The sequence below is a fragment of the Vanessa atalanta genome, chromosome 5 (genome assembly GCF_905147765.1).
Source record: "Vanessa atalanta chromosome 5, ilVanAtal1.2, whole genome shotgun sequence".
Classification (NCBI taxonomy): Eukaryota; Metazoa; Arthropoda; class Insecta; order Lepidoptera; family Nymphalidae; genus Vanessa; species Vanessa atalanta.
In genome coordinates, this window is record NC_061875.1 from 1,031,489 (window position 1) to 1,053,971 (window position 22,483).

The 22,483-nt window shown below is 33.8% G+C and overlaps 1 protein-coding gene across 6 annotated transcripts in view; it reads right to left on the bottom strand.

The window, feature by feature from the left end:
- The window catches only part of LOC125064335 (polypyrimidine tract-binding protein 1), a 275,845-nt gene that overhangs the window by 134,072 nt on the left and 119,290 nt on the right, over positions 1 to 22,483 (bottom strand). For 2 of the 6 annotated variants that reach the window (XM_047671324.1, XM_047671321.1), the window contains one exon: positions 20,545 to 20,601. The exons of the other annotated variants lie outside the window; for them this stretch is intronic. In XM_047671324.1, coding sequence (XP_047527280.1) covers positions 20,545 to 20,601 — 57 coding nt within the window. The remainder of the gene's footprint in view (positions 1 to 20,544; positions 20,602 to 22,483) is intronic. 6 annotated transcript variants of the gene reach the window in all.

Here is a 22,483-nt window from a genome sequence, read left to right on the forward strand (position 1 = left end):
GTCAAATTGACGACGTTGATGATGTTGTCACGACGTTGTGATACGAGTAGCTGAGAATATAAGAATATTTTCTTACAAACACTTTTTAATTATAGATATTTAATATTAATATCAAAAATAGTTTTTTTTTAAATAATATTTATTCTATTCTATAAACGAAATTGTTGTTTTATTATTTGTTTAATCGTTGATCGATCAATTAATTATTGTTTTTTAGCGCAAAACCAATGAAGTAGTCTCAATCGATAACTTAGCGAATATTGTATGTTTCCCATATAACTTAAATAAGCAACAAAGTATCAGGCTGGATTTATTTAAAAATAAAAAATTAACACATTTAAAATCGGTTCACAGAACATTTTTAATCAAACGGCGTTTTAAGTGTATGTAATTCAGCCCGCCATTATCCGATCGAGTTTAGTATAATATGATTACCTTCTAAAAACAAAGGATTAATTAAAATACTCGTATTATTAAAAAATAATTAAAAACATTATTACGTGTTCATAATAATGTATTAATAATTGAATCGTTTTTATTGTAGTCATTTACTGAGAAAACTTATATAAAATACAAGCAACAATTTAAATGGTTTTACTTATTATATATGTATATGTAAATAAAAAAAGGCTATGTTATGCTATGCTAGTTACTTAAAATAAAAACCTAGATTAGGCTTCTAACAAAGTACTTTCGCAAACAAATCTGGTCGAATTGAAGGAATTTTCTCTACCCTAAGACATTAAAAGTTAGATTGGTCCAGATGTATTTCAATAATTAATGAATTCAATAAAACACCCTCGAGCTCTCGGTACTGTCAAGATTTACGTAATGTAATATATCAGCGTAATCACACAAAATTATTGAGTCACTGACTCTTGCCTCAGGTTTCGGAGGAACGTTTTCAAAGTATAATATTCTCGTATACGGCTATGGCACTTACGGCATTCTACTAATTACCAAAAATACATACGTCATACGTGCGGAAGGTACGCATTTGCGCCGTCACATATCTGCTGCCTACATCTCAGCGCCCTTAATATTCTCGTGTGGGTAAGCATAAATTAGAACTCGAATTTCATTCCCTTGTTTCAACATTTGAACTTTACTTATGGGTGTCGCAGATGTCAGAAAATCGTGCGGGATATGGCTGAGAATTAAGTTTGCCTTAAGATTTCGCACCGAAAGGGTTCAGGTAAGGTACGGCGAGGGTCTATCACTTAAGTTTTCTGTTTCTATTAACTTTATTGTAATATAATGTACATTTTCAGTTGTCGCCAGGTGTCGCTACGGACTCGAGTTATTAAGTTATTCGAACTGCTTTATTTTATGTCCTTACCGAAATTCATTAGGGCGACTTCGTGTTAAATATGTTTGAATACTGAATTTATTATTATTTAGAAAAACTCATACCGGTCGCATCCCATTCGTTTATTTTTGTTTGTAGATGTACAATAGTCTTATAGGATTACTGAATTGTTGGAACAATAAAAGCATTGTTCGATTGTTTATTGAAAAAGTCGAAAATAGTTCCGTTTTGTACCATCACATTCAGACGCCGGAGCGATGTTCGTTTTTCGCAAAAACTCCACAAAAATAAAGGTGTATTTACGTGTTATTAAAATAAAAACTTGACTGTGTACACCTCAGGCTGGAAGTACTCTCCCATTGAAATAAGCTTTCCTTTGTAACACAATATATATATATTTTTGTGAAATATTTCTAAGAACTTGCTTAGAAAATGAATAATGTAATAGAATAAATAAACACTTATCGTCAATTCGTACAAAATAGGTTCAAAGGAATTTAACAACAATTCTCGTGGCTCGTAACTATCTTAAGTTTAAACCTAAAATAATTCAATGTACAATAAAGTATCTATCCATAAACTTATTCTCTGTGTTAATGTTACTCTGTCCTGAAAAAACAGACGAACACGACCAATACACATACATTAAATATATAAAAATCGAAAATTTCAGTACATTTGTTTGGTATTCATTTAAAAAGGAGAATTAATATAATGATATCACGACACGAATTACAATGTTCTAGATGTGCAACAATTGTGCAAATTTAACTACAGGCGATATAAGTCCTAAAATAGACTTCTTGCATCAAATTAATGGCAAATAAAAAAAAAATGAAAATCAGTAAAGGAACAACCAATAAATGTCCAACTGCTGGGAAAAGTCTCTCCTCTTGAGTAGGCTTGGAGTTCATTGCACTCTATGGATAATTCTGATACACAAATAGCAGATTATTGAGTCAGACATAAAGTAAAATAATATAGTACATGATGATCATTGATGGCTGGATTTGAACCCGCAGTGTCTACCACTGGGCCAATAAGCAAAATAATAAATGCGTATGAATCTAAAATCTATTTCATTTTCGAGACCGTACACCGTATACCGTTTCATCGTCGTGTCTGATGAAGTACAATGGAATATTAGAATTATTTTCAAAGCTCGCTTTTACTTTGAATAACACAAAGAGATTCAATCCGCTAGTGGGCATATTAAATATCTTTCGGTACGCTTTATGTAGTACGGATATTAATTAACGGGGTTTCTTCAACGAGTTGTAATTGTTGAAGTGAATTATCCTACGTCATAGTTGTAATACAGCGAGGGTTTGATTGCCAGCGATCGTTATCACTACCGCTTTGCCATTAAAGTTTTCACTCCGACATCTGATAGTGTATAAATTAATTAGATTAATTCGATTTTAGCAACATATATGAAAATTCGTATATGTTGTTTTGATAGTGTGTTTTTAATTTAACTAAATTAGATATCATTTATTGCAGTTTAAAAAAAGTTAAGATAAACTTAAGAAGTCTAGTGGCTACTGAAGTGTTATTACATACATACAGGCATGAAAAATAGTCCTACGGATGCTTCGCTTGGCTGTGAAAGAGCAACAGGGAGACAGAAAAAGTTACTTTTGCAATAATAATATTAGTATAAATAACAGAAAAAGTTTTAAAACACTTCTACAGCTATGATAATATATCTTATTTCGGTACTGAATTTGTAAGTTTGTTATAGCATCCAAGAAATAAACAGTAACGTAGGTATTATAACACGCAAATACCTCGGAAATCACGTAAGGCTTGCGCGATCCCGGCCGTGTCATATTGTCGTTCTATCGGACTATGAGTGTTACGAAACAGATAGCGTATCTATGTTGGCAAACATTTATCGACGTCGAAATTCAGCTAGAAAGACATTATCAATAAAGAATACCTAAGCGTCGTAACGAACAGCCGAGTCAACGCTTCCCACGTCACATATTATAAGTAAAGCGGGGTAGAATCAAGAGGCAGTTTGCATGAGCTTCCGTTTCCTCGACTCAGCTGAGGCGGGATTAAGGCTCTTGTCGCACGCATTCAGATTTCATTCCCAACAATCACGCCTCGACATTATGAATTGCTCCGTATCTTTTAACTGCACGCATTTCCAATAATTTCGTATAATATTTGTTGAAATATTGAGGAAAACGTTTAATGTTCATAATAAATTATAAAATTAATTTTTAATTTGATTTTTAATACTTTGTTATGAGTAGTAACATAAACGTATACATATATTTAGCTTGTAAACTATCTGTCGCGACTACATACGTAAAAATGTACGTTATTATCCCTTTAATTTCTAAAATAATTGTATACAATAAACTAAGTGATGTCAGTATCAATACGCGCGTACCTTAACATCTCACATATTTATCACTAACATATTGTCTTAATAAAAATGTATTTTAAATAAATCGAACCCAATCGGAATTGTCCATTATTTAAGACAAAAAAATATTTGAAATTGTTCAAGATAAAACGATTAAGAATGAGACTTATCTATTTTTTAGATAGTCAAGTATTTATCTTTTGTTATGCACAACACATTTACTTAGATATTTTAGAGATTTATAAAATCTTACACACAGTTTTTATTGTATCTGCAGTACCATTTTAGCACCGTGGTTTTATCTTTCACTACATTGATACAAAAATCTAAATCCCAAAACATACAATTATACTATACATGCACCCTGAAAATATATATTATCATAACAAGTATGTTCCACAGCTTTAGCACATTTGTGCGAATCGAACAAACCAAAGAAACATATTTATTAGTACGACAATAATTTTATAATGTGTATTCTCAGAAATTATCCCCATAAAACCCCCAAAATATCTAAGCAGTTACAATAAAAAGGGAACGATAAATGTTTCAAAGTAATTTATATATGTATAAATGTAAGACGTCGCGATGGCTAAAACTTGTGGTCAGTCTAGATTTAATACTGGTATCAATAACTATACACGAAGGTGGCGTTAAGGTCGATGCCAGACGTTACCTAATGTAATAGTTTCGGATTAATTAACTTAAATGCAACAAGTTCGAGTTTGCTTTGCTCTCGAAAACGACTGTCCCGTGTTTTATTATGGAAGCTGCTGAATTAAATAAGGAGATAGTAAAGTTCTTCATGATCGCATTAAGTTTCGGGTTCTTATCAAACTAAATTGTATTCTAACTTCATTGTAATATGGTCCATAATTACTAACGCAGTTCAATTAATATGTAAGGAAAGATATAAATAATTACGACCCGTGGCTAAGGCTTCTATATTCATCAAAATATAAGGCTGCAATATTCATTAGATTCCAAATATGTGGTAGAAAATATACACAGACTCTATTAAGCTGTGGTTCATGCAATTAATTTTCGTTTGACATCTGTTAAGCCGCGTTCACACGTTTCGAATTTTCACGATCAAGCACAAAAGCGATTTGAATCGTCTAAACCAATTTGAATTAACAAAAATCATTTTAATTTTTTTTTTTCATTTTCCAAATGAGTTCCTTTTAATTTCAATAAATTTTTGGTTGAATTCCAAGTTGACCACTACCACTCGCTTGTGGTTTAATTTCTAAATTGTTATCATTTACAATACATATTGCTTTGTCACAGATTATATAAACTCATATTGCACTGGACGAAATCTACCCTATCATGTTGTATCGTTAGAGTTATCTGTGGTAAATAATTACAAAGTCATCTTACTATTTACAATTATATTGTACATTTTTCTTGTGATCAGATTGGAACATTGTAACAATTTAGTCAATTTATTTTATAATTCAAGGATTAAGTTTTATTAAGAGCAGCGTTTGCTCAGTTTTCTAGTTCGCTATGAATTTTAAAATTGTGAATAAAATTCAAATGTTACTCTACTTTAATTTTCGTAGTTAAACTAGCTACTTGTTCTGCGACTAATTAATTATAAAGTGTATTTAAAGTCTTTATTTTTTTTTTTTTTCATTTGCTAGAAACGAGTTCTGTTTAATATTATTTTAAATTGTAATAACATGAATCGACAACATTTGGTCAATGTTTAGGTAGTTAATTATTTTAGTCCCACGAGATTTGTTCCAAATATGTTCTGCTACCTGATATTCAGAGATCACTATCGTCCATATCCCTTATAATAAAAAGCTTTATTTATCCATAGTACCATGTACGTAATGTCAGCAGGTTTTTCACTAGAAGGTACGAAGACTGAAGAAACTTAGACTAACGACGCAGTGGGCAAATGATATCATTGAAGTTGTGGGAAAAAACTAGATAAATCGTACTCCAAATAGAGAGGCTTTTACCCTAAAGTGATCCATACATTGGAGCTGTTAGAAATATTAAACATGGGTGATTCATCACCAACATTAGGAACTACAAAGTTATATCTCTTGTGCCAGATCTAACTGGATCATAGTACTAAGTACTACGATTTAGCGGCAGAATTTGTAATTTGTGGGTAGTATCTACTGAGTTTTGTTTGCACATTATTTACAAAGTAAATAATGTAAAATATGTTAATAAGGCTTTTAACACTTTATTATAGAAAAAAAAGGTTCGATAATCATCTTAAAGACTGCAGCCTTTATGTTATCATATCTTATCATCCTGAACGATTTAAAACATGAAATACAAGATAATCGACGACTATTTTTCAATTCACTTTCCCCAAATGGGACAGCACAAAGAAAACTTAAACTTAAGTTTATATGTAATAAGATTGAATTTGCTTTGATTTGGATTCAACGGAAGCGGCCTAATGACGGCTAGGAGTACAATAGCACGTGGTCCTTGTTATTGGTATCTGACCTGACCGCTACGAGCGATTTGTCCAAATGAGATCCGGACCTCTGGAGGCTTTGTTATTTTTTCTTCCAATACTGGTCGTCTCGTGATGTATTGACTTCAATCTGCGCGTTTGAGGGTTAAAAATACTCCTTTCACAAGTATTTCCTTGTGGTCTTTCGGCTTTTTTTTTTATTAAAGCGATTAAACCTTTGCTTGGTTACAAGTTACAAGATTTTTTGATAATGAAACTCAGGGAATTTTGATGTTTTGCTATTATAAAATTACTTAAAATTATTTTGAAATGTAATGATCCATCAATATCGCAGTAGTAGACTACAACTTCACATTTTAAGTAGTTTTAGAGTCAGTTCACTTGCTCAACTGCGGGTAGAAATTTCTTAGATTATTTATAAGCACAATAACTCAACCTAATTCGAACCGACGAGTATCAATCAAAATAATGAAATCTATCTACTACCCCGAACGGAAGTGCAAACGATAATAAATCATCCAAGGTATGTAAATGAGAATTAAAGGAATTTAAAAGGTTTATAAGAATATTAATTAGGACGTATTAACTAGGAGTTAGACTATTTAAACTAAACACCGATGTGTGGCCACGCTTAATCCTTTACAACGTCGATTAATCATACCAGCTGGTAATGTGCGCTGGCTGTGGTCGCGACTGTCCTGCGGAGTTTCAAACGTGTACTTTATGCGATAATCCTTTTTTGGCTAATCGGATGCACGCTGAAATACTGATAAGAGGTTTAACGCTACATTGATTAATGATTGAATTTGTTTACTAAGAATATTGAAACGAGCGTATGAAAAATTAACGCGTATTTATGGAATTATTTTATTAATAATTTTGATTGACGTATTTTATTTCGTCGATGGAACGTTTTTACTTTAAACCCCATTTTCTAAAATTACTATTATGCAGGTACTGCAAGTGTGGTACCCAGTCAACAGCGGTGTCACAAATATTGTAAATGATTCAGTGTAATATCAAGCATAAGGAACATATTATCAACGTACTTGGAGTTACTGGTATCAATACTTTGTATTAATGTGTTTTGGTTTGAGGGGTGAGTAAGCGAGTGGAACTGCTTGAAAAAAAGGACATCTTGGCTTCCAAGGTTGGTGGCGCATTGGTGTGGTATGAGGAATGGTAAAAATTTCGTACAGCACCAAATTCTCACTCTCAGGTGGTACATTTGCCAGTTTTTTTAGTAATCGTTAATATTTCCTACAGCGCCCTTATTCGTATTATTTAATCATCTACTCTACCAAAATAAATGAGAAACAAGCTGGAAACATTTAAACACTAATCTCAGGAACTAAAAGCTAGATTTAAATAAATATTTTCGCATTAGAAAGTCCGTTTAATAAGGCCGATTAAATGCAACATAAATTCACGCTACAAACTCAAATAACAGAGGAGCAATGAAAAACTTCAACCAATAAACAATGCTTAATTGAGTGGGCACGTGTTAATACAGCCAAAGAGGACAACATCTTAGCTCCCAAGGTTGGTAGCGTATTGGTGATATAAGGAATTGGCTTATTGGCTATTGCCCATGACTATATCGGTGGTAGTGTATAAATTGACTATTGTATAATTTTTTAAAAATTGAAAAAGTGTAACTACTGAGTTTTTTGCCGGTTCTTCTCGGTAGAATCTACATTCCGAACCGGCGGTAGCTTTACTTTAAATAGTTTGTTAAATGACGATTCAAAAGTGCTTGTAAAACCCTACTTGAATAAAGTATATTTTGATTTTGATTTTAAATAAGTAAATGTAATGCTTCTATAGTGAATAAAGGAATTTTAGTTTGAGTTTGGGTTAATATTTATAAGTGACAATCTACGGGCAGTGGTGATTCAATCAGCTGGACCGTTCTTTGATCGGTCTACCCGTTTTACATAAAAAAAGATTAACGTACCGAATAGACACGAATACCTAACAAATATGAATTAGAGTATACTTTGAGGAACATTACACCGTGTCACCGATATTTGTATATAATTTCGTGAGTAAAACTCGCCGCTCGCACGCGAATGCTCCCTTTAATGTTTCACTTGCGTTACTTTGACAACATCTACATTCAACCAAATTGTATTTTCGTGTTTCGACTTTTACTTATAAACACTGTTATTAAGAAAGCGACACCGTGACAGGTGCTAATGCTTGTAATTATCGAATACATTTCGAGTAATGTAAACAACACGTTAACGAGCGACGACATTACATATTTTGTTTTTCTTCACCCACTCGATCGACTTTAATAATTCTACGATGTTTCCTTGATGGTTGGGGTTCGAGTATTTCTGGGTAGCTACCACCCAATCAATTATCGTTACGCTGGATAGAAATATTTTGTTTTATATCGATTTGAGGGGTGCATGAGCAATGAGCATATATAATTACAGACGAAATGTAACGTATTACCGACGTTGGTGGTGATGGTGGTGAGTGTATAGCGAGGACTTATTACAATTTGGCAACTGTTTGTCTACTTTGCTATATATAAAATTAAAATACGGACGTTTTTTAGAAGGACGGATGTCATTTTTTTTATTATTCTTCCACTGGAGTAATTTGTAAAGATGGTCTAGTTTTGTTACTAAAATAAAGGCAAAGATATTTTCATAATTATGCATCGAATTATTTCAAAATATACAGCGAACATAGTGTTTGTGTATCGTAGTGTTTATTTATTGGATATAGTAAGTGGCAAGCGTATTTGAAGAGAAAATTGCCGCCCGGACATTGTCGTGACCAACGCTGGCAGAATTATTACAGATCGGTACAAGACAGCGAAATTGTACATCTGCGAACGACTTGTAGTAAAAGTCCACTGTCTCATTAGCTTTGTGACTAGTTTATAAAACACTGGATACCGAAGCCTTAGATACAAGTCAAGGATATCTGTTGAGTATAAATTACATTACATTAACAGCCTGTAATTTTTTCAATGGCTGGGCTAAGGCGTCCTCTCCCTTTGAGGAGAAGGTTTGGGGCATATTCCACCACGCTGCTCCAATGCGGGTTGGTGGAATACACATGAGGCAGAATTTAGTTTCAGAAATTAGACACATACAGGTTTTCTCACGATGTTTTCCTTTACAGCCGAGCACGTGAGGAATTATAAACACAAATTAAGCACATGAACAATCAGTGGTGCTTGCCTGGGTTGGGACCCGAAATCATCGGTTAAGATGCACGCGTTCTAACCACTGGGCCATCTCAGCTGAGTATAAACAAAAGTTTTAAATTAATAGTAATTTTAATTTTCTGTAAATAAATTCTTAGTCCGAAGTTTGGAAGTTGACAATGTTTTACATTCCAATGAGTTTGAAAGCTATTGGTCATGCGCCTGACCTCCCTTTGGTGTTGGGTGAGGGAATAGACAGTCCAATTGAATAGTCTCCGTTGATAACAACGGCTACCGTGACCAAAATCGGTTTGGAGGTCATTAGTACCATCATCATCGTAATATTTATGGAATTAGTTACTAAAAAAAATTAGTTTATTCTGTTTAAATATAATAAAAACATGTAGCACATTGAACTCAGATAATTGATCCGTAGGTTTATCGTGTTTAGTGAGCTCATCAATAATATATAATTTTGTGTATTGTCTAATGATTCCATTAAGCCCAATCTACCTTCATAATATATAATGCATATAAGTTCTGTCTCTTCTTCTGTCTTAATTACACTGGCTCACTTACCCTTCCAATCGCACCCTTTGTACTTCCTATTGGGGGTAGAATAATAGATGAGCTGACAAGCTTTTATAAGGGCAAGAATGAATTTATTATATATTTAATTTTATCATTAATATTTTGTATAAAATACTTTCAAATCTACTACTACTACTTACTACTACTACTACTTACTACTACTACTACTTACTAGAATGCGCTATACAATCAAATTCTTGTTTTATTTGTATGAAAAGTATTAAATACTAATTACAAGCGACCCGCCCCGGCTTCGCACGGGTGCAATGGTGATATTAAATATACTACAGAATGCCTTTATATACAACGTTCTCAGCTTCATAAATAAGCCATTATTTCTCGTAAAAAGTAAAGGATAAAAAATGGTTATTGAGGGTTATCCTTAAGAGATAGACATATATAATTACAGAATTTTTTGTAGGCCTTTTTAAGGTGCACAATACTATTGTACATGATTTTCATCTATCTCATAGGGTTTAGCGAGCGTTTGCAATGTAAGCGAAAAAAAAAGTGTTTATTTATGACATCACATTAGAAACCTCTAAAATTATTAGTTTTCCTCTACTTTATTATGCATTTATAAAACAAATAAACCTTCCTCTTGAATCACTCAATCTATTATAAAAACTGTATCAAAACCAATTGCGTAGTTTTAAAGATCTAAGCAAACATAGCGACATACAGTCAGCGGGAAGAGACTTTTATTTAATACTATGTAGTGATAACAAAATAGAAGTCGAAAATAATGTTAACAGTGAAAACAGTGCGGTTTAATTACACGGGGATTAAATTAATACACGTATGAAAGTATTACTTGAGCATTTTATTGCAAAAATCTTTTCTACGAGAACTTCAGCGAATAAATTAGGGGGAATCGTGGAGAAGGTAAGACGCCTGTTATCTCCTTCGTAATTTTACAGCTCTTAGGACAAAATCTTGAGAGCAATTATTCCCATTTAAAATCAGACTGGAAATAAAAATTGAGACTTTCACTATTAGTATTTTTTTTCTTTTTCAAATTTTATATAATTCTCAGCTATTGTATAATTGTGTGCGCGTGTTTGTTTGTGTGTGTAAGTATCATGACGATAATAGAGTTTACTCATACTCATACAAAATTCACAGAATAATTATATATATTTTTTTATAAATATATAATTTATGATCTCTGATAGTATTTATGATAAAGGCGGAGCATTTATTAAACGAGGAGATTAAAACCTACTAATATCATTAATGTTAGTATTTATTTATCCATCTTTTCGACCGATCCTCGAGATTGATATATTGTGTTAAGGTCACACAGTAACATAGTTTTTATACTACATACTCTATACTATATGTACTATGTTGATAGACATGTCGTCGCGATCTCATACATTGCTATATGTAAGCGGACGGCCAATGGACCACCTGATGATAAGTGGTTTGGTCACATTGTCACGTTGGAAGCTAGGATGTGCTCTTGTACCGGGTTCACACAGCACGCAAACCGGAACAACAATACAAAGTATTTTTGTTTGGCGGTAAGATATCTGATGAGTTGAAGGTTTGCGCAAAGCCCTACCAACAAATTTATTATTATGCAAGCTTTCATGTGCGACAAAATTTTTGGATTTCATAAGCAAATATTATCATAACATTAGCCCAAAATATTCATTATTTTTACAGTCTATCTATTCTCGAAAACAGTCTCAAGACCTTTAAAAGAGTCTCTAAAATAAGCAACGTCATGCGTTGACAATTTTAATTTACAATATAGACATATACACACATATTGATTTAGTAAGTTTTGATCTTTCCGAGTGCCAGTTATAACATCCTTACCTCTAATCTACATACATAATAGTATTTACATAAGAACATGGATAGCTGAAATGCAAAAAGCAACTGTATAATAAGTACATAAATATCAAAGTGGTATCCCAGTAATGGTGTAATTTCGTTGCCGTGTGGTCGATGGAATGTACAGTAACAAAGAACATAAAATAGGCTTTACCAGGTAAGAGGAAGGTAGGGAAGGACCGGTACATCATTACGAGGCCCGCGTCATTTGTTTATTAAACACCCTCTGAGACGGAACAGAATAATGGGAACGTAGACTTTGTCACGGACGTTTTCCCTCGAAATTAAATCGTAGTAATGACGCGGCTCACTCGCCGCACTGTTCGGCTTCCGACCCCCGTTATTAAGTTCCCTACCGTCTTGAGGTCGAAATGAATAGGTTTCTTTAAAAGCCTGCTAGCATGCCAGCTGTCATAGATATGAAAAGAATTGGGTTGAGTGGTCCTCGGGCGTCACCGAAAAATACGTAAAGTGAAGAAAAAAAAATGTCTCGTTTTTCTGCGTATCTTTACTAAGTCGGTGTTTTGTTTAATTGTCGTCTCTGAATATTTTCGTTTTTATCATATTTTCATAAAAACGACAATACATTTTTATATTCTGAATATATATTTAATAAAATTCTGTAAATGAATTGTTTAGAAATAAAAGTCTAGAATGAATTACTATTATTTAATCACAATTTATAATGCAAAAACTATATAACAGAACGAGGTCGAAAGCGAGATAAAATGACCCGACAGCGGTGAGTTCCCGGTACCTAGATATAAATGATAACACTTTCATTTATTATGGAAGGACTCATATGAATAATGACACCACTAAGCCTACGCCACACTATATCTACATCGCACTAATTATAAGCACGAAACTTGTGCTTCATTTTGAAGGGAAACTTCTCAGGGTATTACAGAGTAGAATTTTTTTTACTTTTATATTCGATTTGAAACGTTAAATCAATCAATAAATATGTATCGAAATTGATAACATAGGCCGGCAGAGAAAGTTATAGAATTCGTTAAAGAATTTTAATTAAAAAGTTGACCGAGGTACCCTCGCCGTATGTAATGTTACCCCTTGTATATTATTTTATAATTGGCTACCCGCGGTTGGGACTGGATCGTTTTATTTACGAAGCGTAGGCTCTAATTACAGATGTATTTGTAGCAAATAACCCGAATGAAAATATTCAGTAGGCTTTGATAATGTAAAAAGAATTGTTGCGCTTTCTGTTTTATTACATACATTATTTAAACGTGGTAGGGCTTTGTGCACCCACTGGGTGGCCTCCACTCGTCGGTTACTTTACCGGGTGAAGGGTGAGTGAGCCAATGTCATTCATGTGGTCGGTGGCGTATCAACGGAGTGTATTTTATCTTACAGTTTATGGTAAAAGGGATTTACTAATTGTTTTTTTGCTAATTGATTTTATTGGTTGATGGTATTAATATTGGATTGGATTGGATAATACAATTATAATTTTTAACGATAACAACGCTATACCGGAAGTGGGGCTACATAATAATAATTCTTCTCCTTTATAAAATTTGGAACAAATATTTAAAAAATATTTGTTCCAAATTTTATAAAAGGAGGACAGCCATTTGACATTATTTATTAAAGGTTCTTATGTTTTGCTAAAGGAATTGCTGCATCGTTAAATAGGTACCTATTATTGTTGTACCTAATAGATCATATATAAAACTAACTAGAGAATACTTACCTTGACTAATAAGTTAATATTAAGTTCAATTAAAGTTTAAGAACGTGACGACCTCCGTGGTCGCGTAGTGCGTACACCGGTTTTCATGGGTACGCTACTCCGAGGTCCCGGGTTCGATTCCCGGACGAGTCGATGTAGAAAAAGATAATTAGTTTTTTATGTTGTCTTGGGTCTGGGTGTATGTGGTACCATTGTTACTTCTGATTTTCCATAACACAAGTGCTTTAGCTACTTATATTGGGATCAGAGTAATGTATGTGCTGTTGTCCAATATTTATTTATTATTTAAGAAGCTACGATACGAATGCATCGATTGCAAAATAAAGTCTTACATTTACGAAGTTAAAATAATCTCGAATAAATGATATAATCGTTACGTCAACTTACATTTCAATAATGAATCATTTCCGTGAAACCGAATTTCAAGTAAAACCAATACATTAACGAAGAATAACCATCTGTAATATCTACGTGAAGCACTTTGGTGGTAAATGAAAAACAGACTCCATAAATATTTAACTTTAACGAGCCTTTTTAACGATACTTTTAAAATGGAAGTCTTATAGGTATATTCGAATTAAAAATACACGACTCGGTTTTTAACATTAAAAAGCGTATTAGGACAGCCGTTTTAATAGACTTTTAATGGTAAAAAATACAGCTTTTGATTAAATATCATGAAACGAGTTTAGAACTTTTAGCGTATGCATGAACAATGGACCAGGACTAGACAAAACAATGTGGTAGATAAATACACAGTACTCGCTGTATGATATGATATAAATATCAAAAGGATGAACGTAGGTGGTTAGATTCGAAGTATAATTGGGATGCGGAACGTACGTGGTATATCTTGAATGCGGTCGGTTAATACTTCTGACTGTATAAATTGAGATGTCTCTTTTCTCTCATAAGAAGACGTCGGCAGAGTGCACGCGGTTTACAACACTGGAAGTGTAGCATCCCTCAGCATCTCTGAACCATACAGATAATCTGCAGACCCATCTTGAGAAGACTTCAACTGTGTTCGCGCTTATACTTGAAAATATCTTCTGTGATGGCTATCTCGTTGTGAAACCGTTTGTTTTAACGACACGTGCAATTGGCACCAGCTTAGGGAATGCCTTTGCTGTTATATATTATAGTAAGCATTTAATGGCTTTAATAAGTTTAATTCAGAAATACTTATATTTTATGCCAAAAATCTTAAACCGAAAGAGTAATTACTTAAATGAAGCTCATGAATCTTGATGAATACTTCTGTTAATCAGTTACGGGCGGTAGACAGCAATCTTAAGTACATACATAAATCCAAATGGATTAAACATTATTTATATATTGAAACTGATAAATCAATTTCAAAGAACTCTAATGTCACAAGCGTTAGTTACGTATAATCACAGAGACATGTTTAGCGGATAGGACGTGAATCTTACCCTAAGTTCTCTGAATCAAATCCACGCAATTCTACTAAGAATTCATGAGTTGGTATGTCGAAAGATATTTGTATTTGTCTTCTACAACTGTGATGGGTATCCCCACCAACACGGTTTGGAATAAGCTCTAAGCCTTAATCAAACGACAGGAAACCTATGCCCACCGGTGGGACATTTACAGTCGTTGTATTGACTATTAAAAGAGTAAAATGATTTAATATTTTCATTACTTTTATATAAAATCACTAAATCCATTAAAAAAATTTATGATATTATTTCAAAATTATATTAATTTCGTAATAGTTTAATTTAGAAATAGACCATGACAGACATAGACAGCTCAATAGATAAAAATCTGTCGATTTCAATTGAAGATAACGGGTTCATTGCCCACTTTTTTTTTTAATTTTTTCTCATTCTCGACCGTGGAGAAAACATAATGAATTTTTTATTTTCCTATTTTCAATTTTTATAGTTCCAAATGAAAAGAAAACTTTAGAGTTTTATTTACTGACACATTTAACGATACACATGGTTAAAATAACCAATGAAATTAGTTCTTTTCAGATTTAATATCATTGAAAGTTTGCTAAGGAATAGTCCAATAATTCCATTATTTCTCTTGTTAAAGGTTATATTGAGGAGCGGTTCCTTATATTGCGAATCTCAGTCAACTCGTGGGGGAATACCTCCGCATTGCCTTTTGTTTTGAACAATCAAGTCGAGATGAGATCCAAACCTCACTTGACACAATTTTACCGTTGAAATTAAAACGGTGATACGGCCATGAGTATAAGACGCTATGGAATACGATTTCCTAACCTATTTACAATGTAAGTAACGTTACTAACATATAGTTCAACGTTTATTTGGTAGTAGTACTTTTTGCGAGCCCTTCTGGGTAGGTACCGTTAACCAGTAACTTATTACAGTACTGTTCTACTGACCCATTGTAACTATTCACTAAGGTACATAACACCTTAGCCCCCAAGTTAGTTGGTGCATTGGTTATGTAAGGAATGGTTAATATTGCTTATTGAATTGTGCGGTGGTGACCACTTACCATTAGGTGGCCTATTTGACCGTCCGCCTCCCTATTTTATGTATAAATAAAATTTACGATTATTTCTAGAATCTATTTAGTTGCTTAATAATAGCCAAGTAACATTCAATACGGAACCGCTAATGGGCGTCTGTATGAGTGCAACCGTATCGTAATATTCGTACAATTTCCCATGGTGAATATTCCACATGCAACGAGAACTACTTTTCCCATCGGGTGCGGCGCAATGTCCGTGGCAATGCACTTTCGCTGACCCCTTGCCTCCTCCCACGAATGCCATCTCTTTCACACTCGCTACTTTCTTCATTTCACCTCTCTGTTGCACGCAGTTGCGTCTGCGCTTCCCGGTTGCCGAGGTAATAACATTCTACGACGGTATACGTCGTCGGCGTGGAACGGGTTCTGTCGATGACTTGGACGATTACTTGTATGAGAAACAATGGTTACCACGATCACATTTACAAAACTGGTCTCACAATTTAAAAATATTTTTGTAGCGAATCACATTGAATTCCAACAAAATTGACATTATATAACAATTAAAATTACAACAATAAAACCTTATTTTGAAACGTAGTAAAACTCTTTATCTCTTTCTAACGACATTGATTTGTCATTTGAAAGAAGAAGACAGCATTGTTTAACTAATTACTCCCTCAACAATATTTATAGATAAATCCGTTAGTGTCTCCGTACTATTATATTATATAAGCTTTAATTTCACTATTCAGTGATTTCATTTACTTTAATATTATTAATGCCTGACGTATAGATTTATTATAGTAATAGTAAATTTAGTTAGACAATCACTTTGAATGAATGTAACGCACCAGTAAAACATGAAGTAAGTCAGAACGAGTCTCACCAGTTATACCAGAAACAAAACATTACGTAAACGAACGAAACGATACTTCAAAATGTTTGAAAGATATCCATTTTGTGTGTGTAACTCACCCGGCACAGGAAGCTCGAAAGCCGTCGATCTTTCTAACGCTCTATATTGTTTCACTATCTGCTCGACTTCTAGGTGAATGCTTTTCTAGAATATTCGAATGCTAAAATTCGATCCGATTTTAAAATATATCGAAAGTCTAGAACATTCTAATCGTAAGTATGCATGTATATGAATAAATAAAAAACGGAAAATTATTGTATACGGTTTCATGGATCCATTAGAGGCCGCATCTAAGTTATGGATCACACAGATGTATCTCCATCCAGTGTAATTTAAAAGCTGGATATCAAGTGTGCATTCGAGTGCCAAGGGTATTTCAACTTTAACAATCAAATATTTAGGACTACATTCGTTAGTATCACTCTCAGGAGGACCGCGTCCTAGACTTCCAAGCGTATCGTCGTTCTCGGTACCGACTGTACCAAGTGCCTGGCGGGCGTTTTTATTTTGAAACATAAGCCTAAGTATTTGAGTGCACATTTGATTGTGTAGCTGATGCTCCTATGGAATATCGCGACTAGCAACATTCCATCGCACAATGAGTAATTTAAAAATTCAAAAACTCGTCGACGCTCCGCGTACGAGAGGTGAGGCGATCCTACGAGCTGCTCTGCAATTTAGACAGTTATCTGTTTACATACTACACAATGTGCTTAAAAGGGAAACAATTCGTGCCGGTAGAGGTTCGAACAAAAATATTTTTAAACTTCGACGACCTCAATTGTATTTCTACATTTGTTTGAAATTGTAAGCTCGTCGAAATTTTTGACGAGTAAACTGACATCGTTACGTTGGGGCAACTTAATTCATAATTCTGTAAACAGCGGAACAAAGTAAATCTCGTCAGTGGATAACAGTATGAGATCTTGAATTTAATATCAATTACCAAGAAAAATAAGGAATGTAATTCTTCGAAGCGATCCGCGTACTGGATGCTAATTGGTAAACACGCAGCGCACTGCCCACGACCGCTCACTATACTATTTTAAAATGAAATTCTTTCGATTCATATATTGCAAAGTATAATTGCACGTAATCGAGTTATGTAGCAACGCTTCTGGAATTTCTGAATAGCTATTCGATTGAAATTTAATTACTCAAACGTTTTTCGATATACTTAGCATATTCTGGATACGATACGTATCGTGTTTTATGGAAAGTTTTTCAATAAATAACGAATTTATTTCGTCAAAACATTACGCTTATTTGTTTTCAACGTGTAAAGCGAAGGGTTTTGTTTGGGATAAGAATTGAAATAAACATATTCCATGAAATCAAAAATGGTAATTTTCATTAAAAGGGTTCAATACAGCGGCTTAATTTTTTAAACAAACATTCAAAGTGAAAATGAAAATATTATTCTTGAAACAATGCTTATTAGATTCAATTCGCAGGCGCGATGGTGTGAATTTTTATTAAATCACATAGCAATTTGAACTTTAATTCGATTGGCGTAATGTTTGAATTCACTCGAAATATAAATGTTCAGTTATTTGCAGTGTGGCACGGTGCGGTACGTTGTAAGAGCGAGGCGGTAAAAACTCGGCTGTAATTAGTCTTTCGAGTCGAACCGTGAAGAGATGCGAGCGTCAAGTGGGTAGCGAGGGCCGATGCGCCGGACTCTGACGCCTCTATTAAATAGGTGCACATCAACTGCGCTATTTCTGTGGAAAGTGCCACGTTATAACTATTTCTAAGCAAAAATGTTTTCATTCATAATACGTTTTTGATTTAACTTTTATGAAATATATAAGAAAAAAAAAATTACTTCTGAAATAATTAACACTTATTAAGGACGAATATATGCGAATAAAACCACTCTAGAAGTAAAACTTTCTTTCTTCAAAACGTTTTACTAATGTTACATTTTTTACGTTGCTTCTTGGTTCGAGTTTTAAGTTATAGTTGAAAACATAAATGATGATAAATTGTATTGATTGGTGATATTACTTACAAGCCCATATCTGTGTCATTAGAATATCTACCTTCTCGACATCTTTGATACTTTTTATGGCAACGCAGTGATTGTTCATTGGTCGTCGATCAATTAAAAAAAAAGTATGGCCGTCATAGGACGCCCCGCTGATGGGAAGCACTGAAATTGGTTGTTATAGCAAGAATTTTAATTAAAGATAACCAATAATTAATATTGAATAAAATAAATAAATAATTCAATTACGTTAACTTTTTTTTTTAGTGTTGTGTTTTAGTGTTAAAGCGCTAACGTAGTAGGTACCACCACACACAGCATGAGAGAGCGTCACGCCGTTTGCCGTCACGGCCTTAGATTATTTAAACATATATCTAGATCGTACTACAAAAAACTAAAAGAAACGGACCAACTTTATTATCTTGGCATGCGTGACAGTTACGCTTTACAATCGCCAATCTTCATACTAGTTTACAAGTGTTTACTTAGCGGCCAACGGTTGGCCACAATTTGGGCCAAAAGACATATGAATAATCAAAAGTGATACTAAATACGGCATACGAGTTGCCTTACCCTCAAGCCGTAATACACGTTACGTCGAAAGCATTTCACTTATATATATTTTTTTATATATTTTATCTGCTACAATTCAATTTACTTGTATGTATATATTTACGTCACATTCACAAATACAAAACATATACAACTCTGGTGGCTATTCATACAATCGTATTCAGGAATTCAATGTATAGAAAACTCCAGCGGAAAAAATGTTAACATGAGTTACGGGAGTTTGAAAAGCAAAAAGACCAAATAACTTTGTGGATTTCGAGTTCGCTTTGATACTCTTGAAAGTATGAAAATCTTGTTGATTAACTCTTCGGTCCCTTCGGAGATATATTTTTTATTTTATTTGAGAAAATTCTGATAGCTGCATTCGTATCCGAACGTTATATTTATTCGTTATAAGTTTAACTTGAGATATAACTATTTATCTGACGTTACCGAGTCTTCTTTTGACGCTAGTTTGTTTGTTAGTCAAAGACATTTTTTTCAGATTCGCTACGGTTGATATTTTTGAACAAATTTCGAACGATTTTTTATTTCAACGTAAATAAAATATATAAGAGATATATATGTGTATATGCTCGATGTTCAGTTATTTATGTGTAAATAATGTTGGCATAGTGTTTAATTTTATCGTTAATAATTTTAAGATGTCCGATTCGATTGAAGATAGACCAGATAAAATACTGACAGATTTACACGCTTTACGAGACTAGAAATTATAAACAATCCCAGCTACCTAACATTAAAAGATACATTTTTATCACCCTCCACCGGACCTTCGAATCTGTAACGGTAAAAGCTTTTTTTTACGCAGTAGAAACCTCATATGTACTTAAATAATCAAATAAAAATATTCTCTCTTCAAGCAGAACCATAAAAACACTTTTAAATGTACGTGTTATAATACTGAATTCAATGTCAAACTACCACAGATTCAGAATGGAGCTTCTACCGAGAACAACTGTAAATAAACTCAATAAAAACTCTTTTTCGCAAATTTTAAAGTTTACTCGTAATAAATGTGATAATTGCCACTCCGGGTATAAGATATTGATTACCCGATTTGAAGTCTTAGTCTACTTAAGCCATCAGAATCTACCGATATACATTCGAATTTAACTCACCGTTTCGGACGCTGTGTAGCGCCCGTTGCTGCACTCAAGTAGTGAAGATTCACTCACCTGGAATAAAGAAATAATACACCATGAGTTATAGAGCATAAGTGAGCCAGTGTAACTACAGGCACAAGGGACATAGCATCTTAGAATCCGATGTTGGTGGCGTATTGGTGATGTAAGGAATGGTTAATATTTCTTGCAGCGCCATTGTCCATGGGCGGTAGTGACCACTTACCATCAGGTGACTTATTTGCTCGTCCGCCTACCGATATCATAAAAAAAATGTTAAGAATGAGTCATCAATGCACAGAATAAATTGTTATGTAGTACAACATTAAACCACAGTAGTATCGATGAAGACGTGTTTTCAAAGCGTCCGTTTTCTGATGGGATTAGTTTTTTTAAACGTGTTGACGTTACCTTATAATATTATTGAAACGTATATAAATAACGAAGCGTCATGTCTAGCTGTTAGGTTGATTTAAAAAGTACCTTGTGTTCGTGATATTTCGTAACATAATCGATTTGTACTGTTATTAGGATCATTTTAGTCTTTAGAGTTGATTGATTAACAAAAATTATATTAATTCCGTTTTTTTTTTTAAAGAATAATTATCCAAAGACTTTACCAGATAGTTTAGTACGTAACAAACGTGTATATTACTTTTTTCATATATAATAGGTAGACACAGATAAATAAATAGGTCATGATGGTAAGTGGTGACACCGTCGACAAGACTTTGGAGCTGTAAGGAATATATAACAATTCCTTACTAAGGTGTTATATTACACTGGCTCACTCACTCTTCTAACCGGAATACAACAATACTAATTAATTCCATTTGGGGGTTGAATTTGTGATGAGTTGGTGGTAACTACCTATGAAGTGGTAGCTCAAAACGAGAAGAAACGGTAAGAAACTGATATCGTGTTTTTTTTAAATGAAACACATAGTAAACTGTATACTATCTATCGGATATTATAAATGCGAAAGTTATTTTGTCTGTCTGTATGTTTGTTACGCTTCACGGCCAAACCACTAAATGAATTTTGATTAAATTTAGTATGAAGCAAGCTTGAACATGAGCTACCCATGAAACGCGACCGAAGCCGCACGAGACAACAAGTCAAATTTATATACCCTGAAATCTGTCATCCATTGATATTTTTTAATCAAAAACAAATTTCTATAACAAAAAAGTATTAATTGCCAAAGTAAAATATTCCTGCAGTTTTTTGTTATCGAAACAGATTACCTTACTCCGGGAGAGACGTGTTGACTTTGCGGATACGGATACTTGGAAGTTCTCCCTTACTTTTCGTGTTTATACAATTATTGTCGCTGATTCTAACAAAATTAGCTGTGCTCTTTATAATATATATACTATAACCGGTATATCGTTTATCTGTAATGTCGGGTGTTATATGAAAAATTATAGCATATTTCGGTCGAATGAAATGCTTAGTAATAATCTAGAGTCTGAAAGTTTAAACACTCCCGTGCCTCGGAAAGTATGTAAAGCCCCGAGCCTGAACTCTTTCCGGTCGTGTTTGGCGCACGAGCAAATAGGCTACCTGATGGTCATTAGCAGCCTGTAAATTTCCCACTGCTGGGCTAAAGACCTCCTCTCCCTTTGAGGAGAAGGCTTGGAGCATACGCGCGTTGGTGGAATACACATGTGGCAGAATTTCGTTGAAATTAGACACATGCAGGTTTCCTCACGGTGTTTTCCTTCACCGCCAAGCACGAGATGAATTATAAACACAAATTAAGCACATGAAAATTCAGTGGTGCCTGCCTAGGTTTGAACCCGAAATCATCGGTTAAGATGTATGCGTTCGAAACACTGGGCCATCTCGGCTCTTCACCTGATGGTAAGTTGTTACTGCCGCCCATGGACAAACTGAAACTCAATTTATTCAATTGATTATATTTCAATTTTTT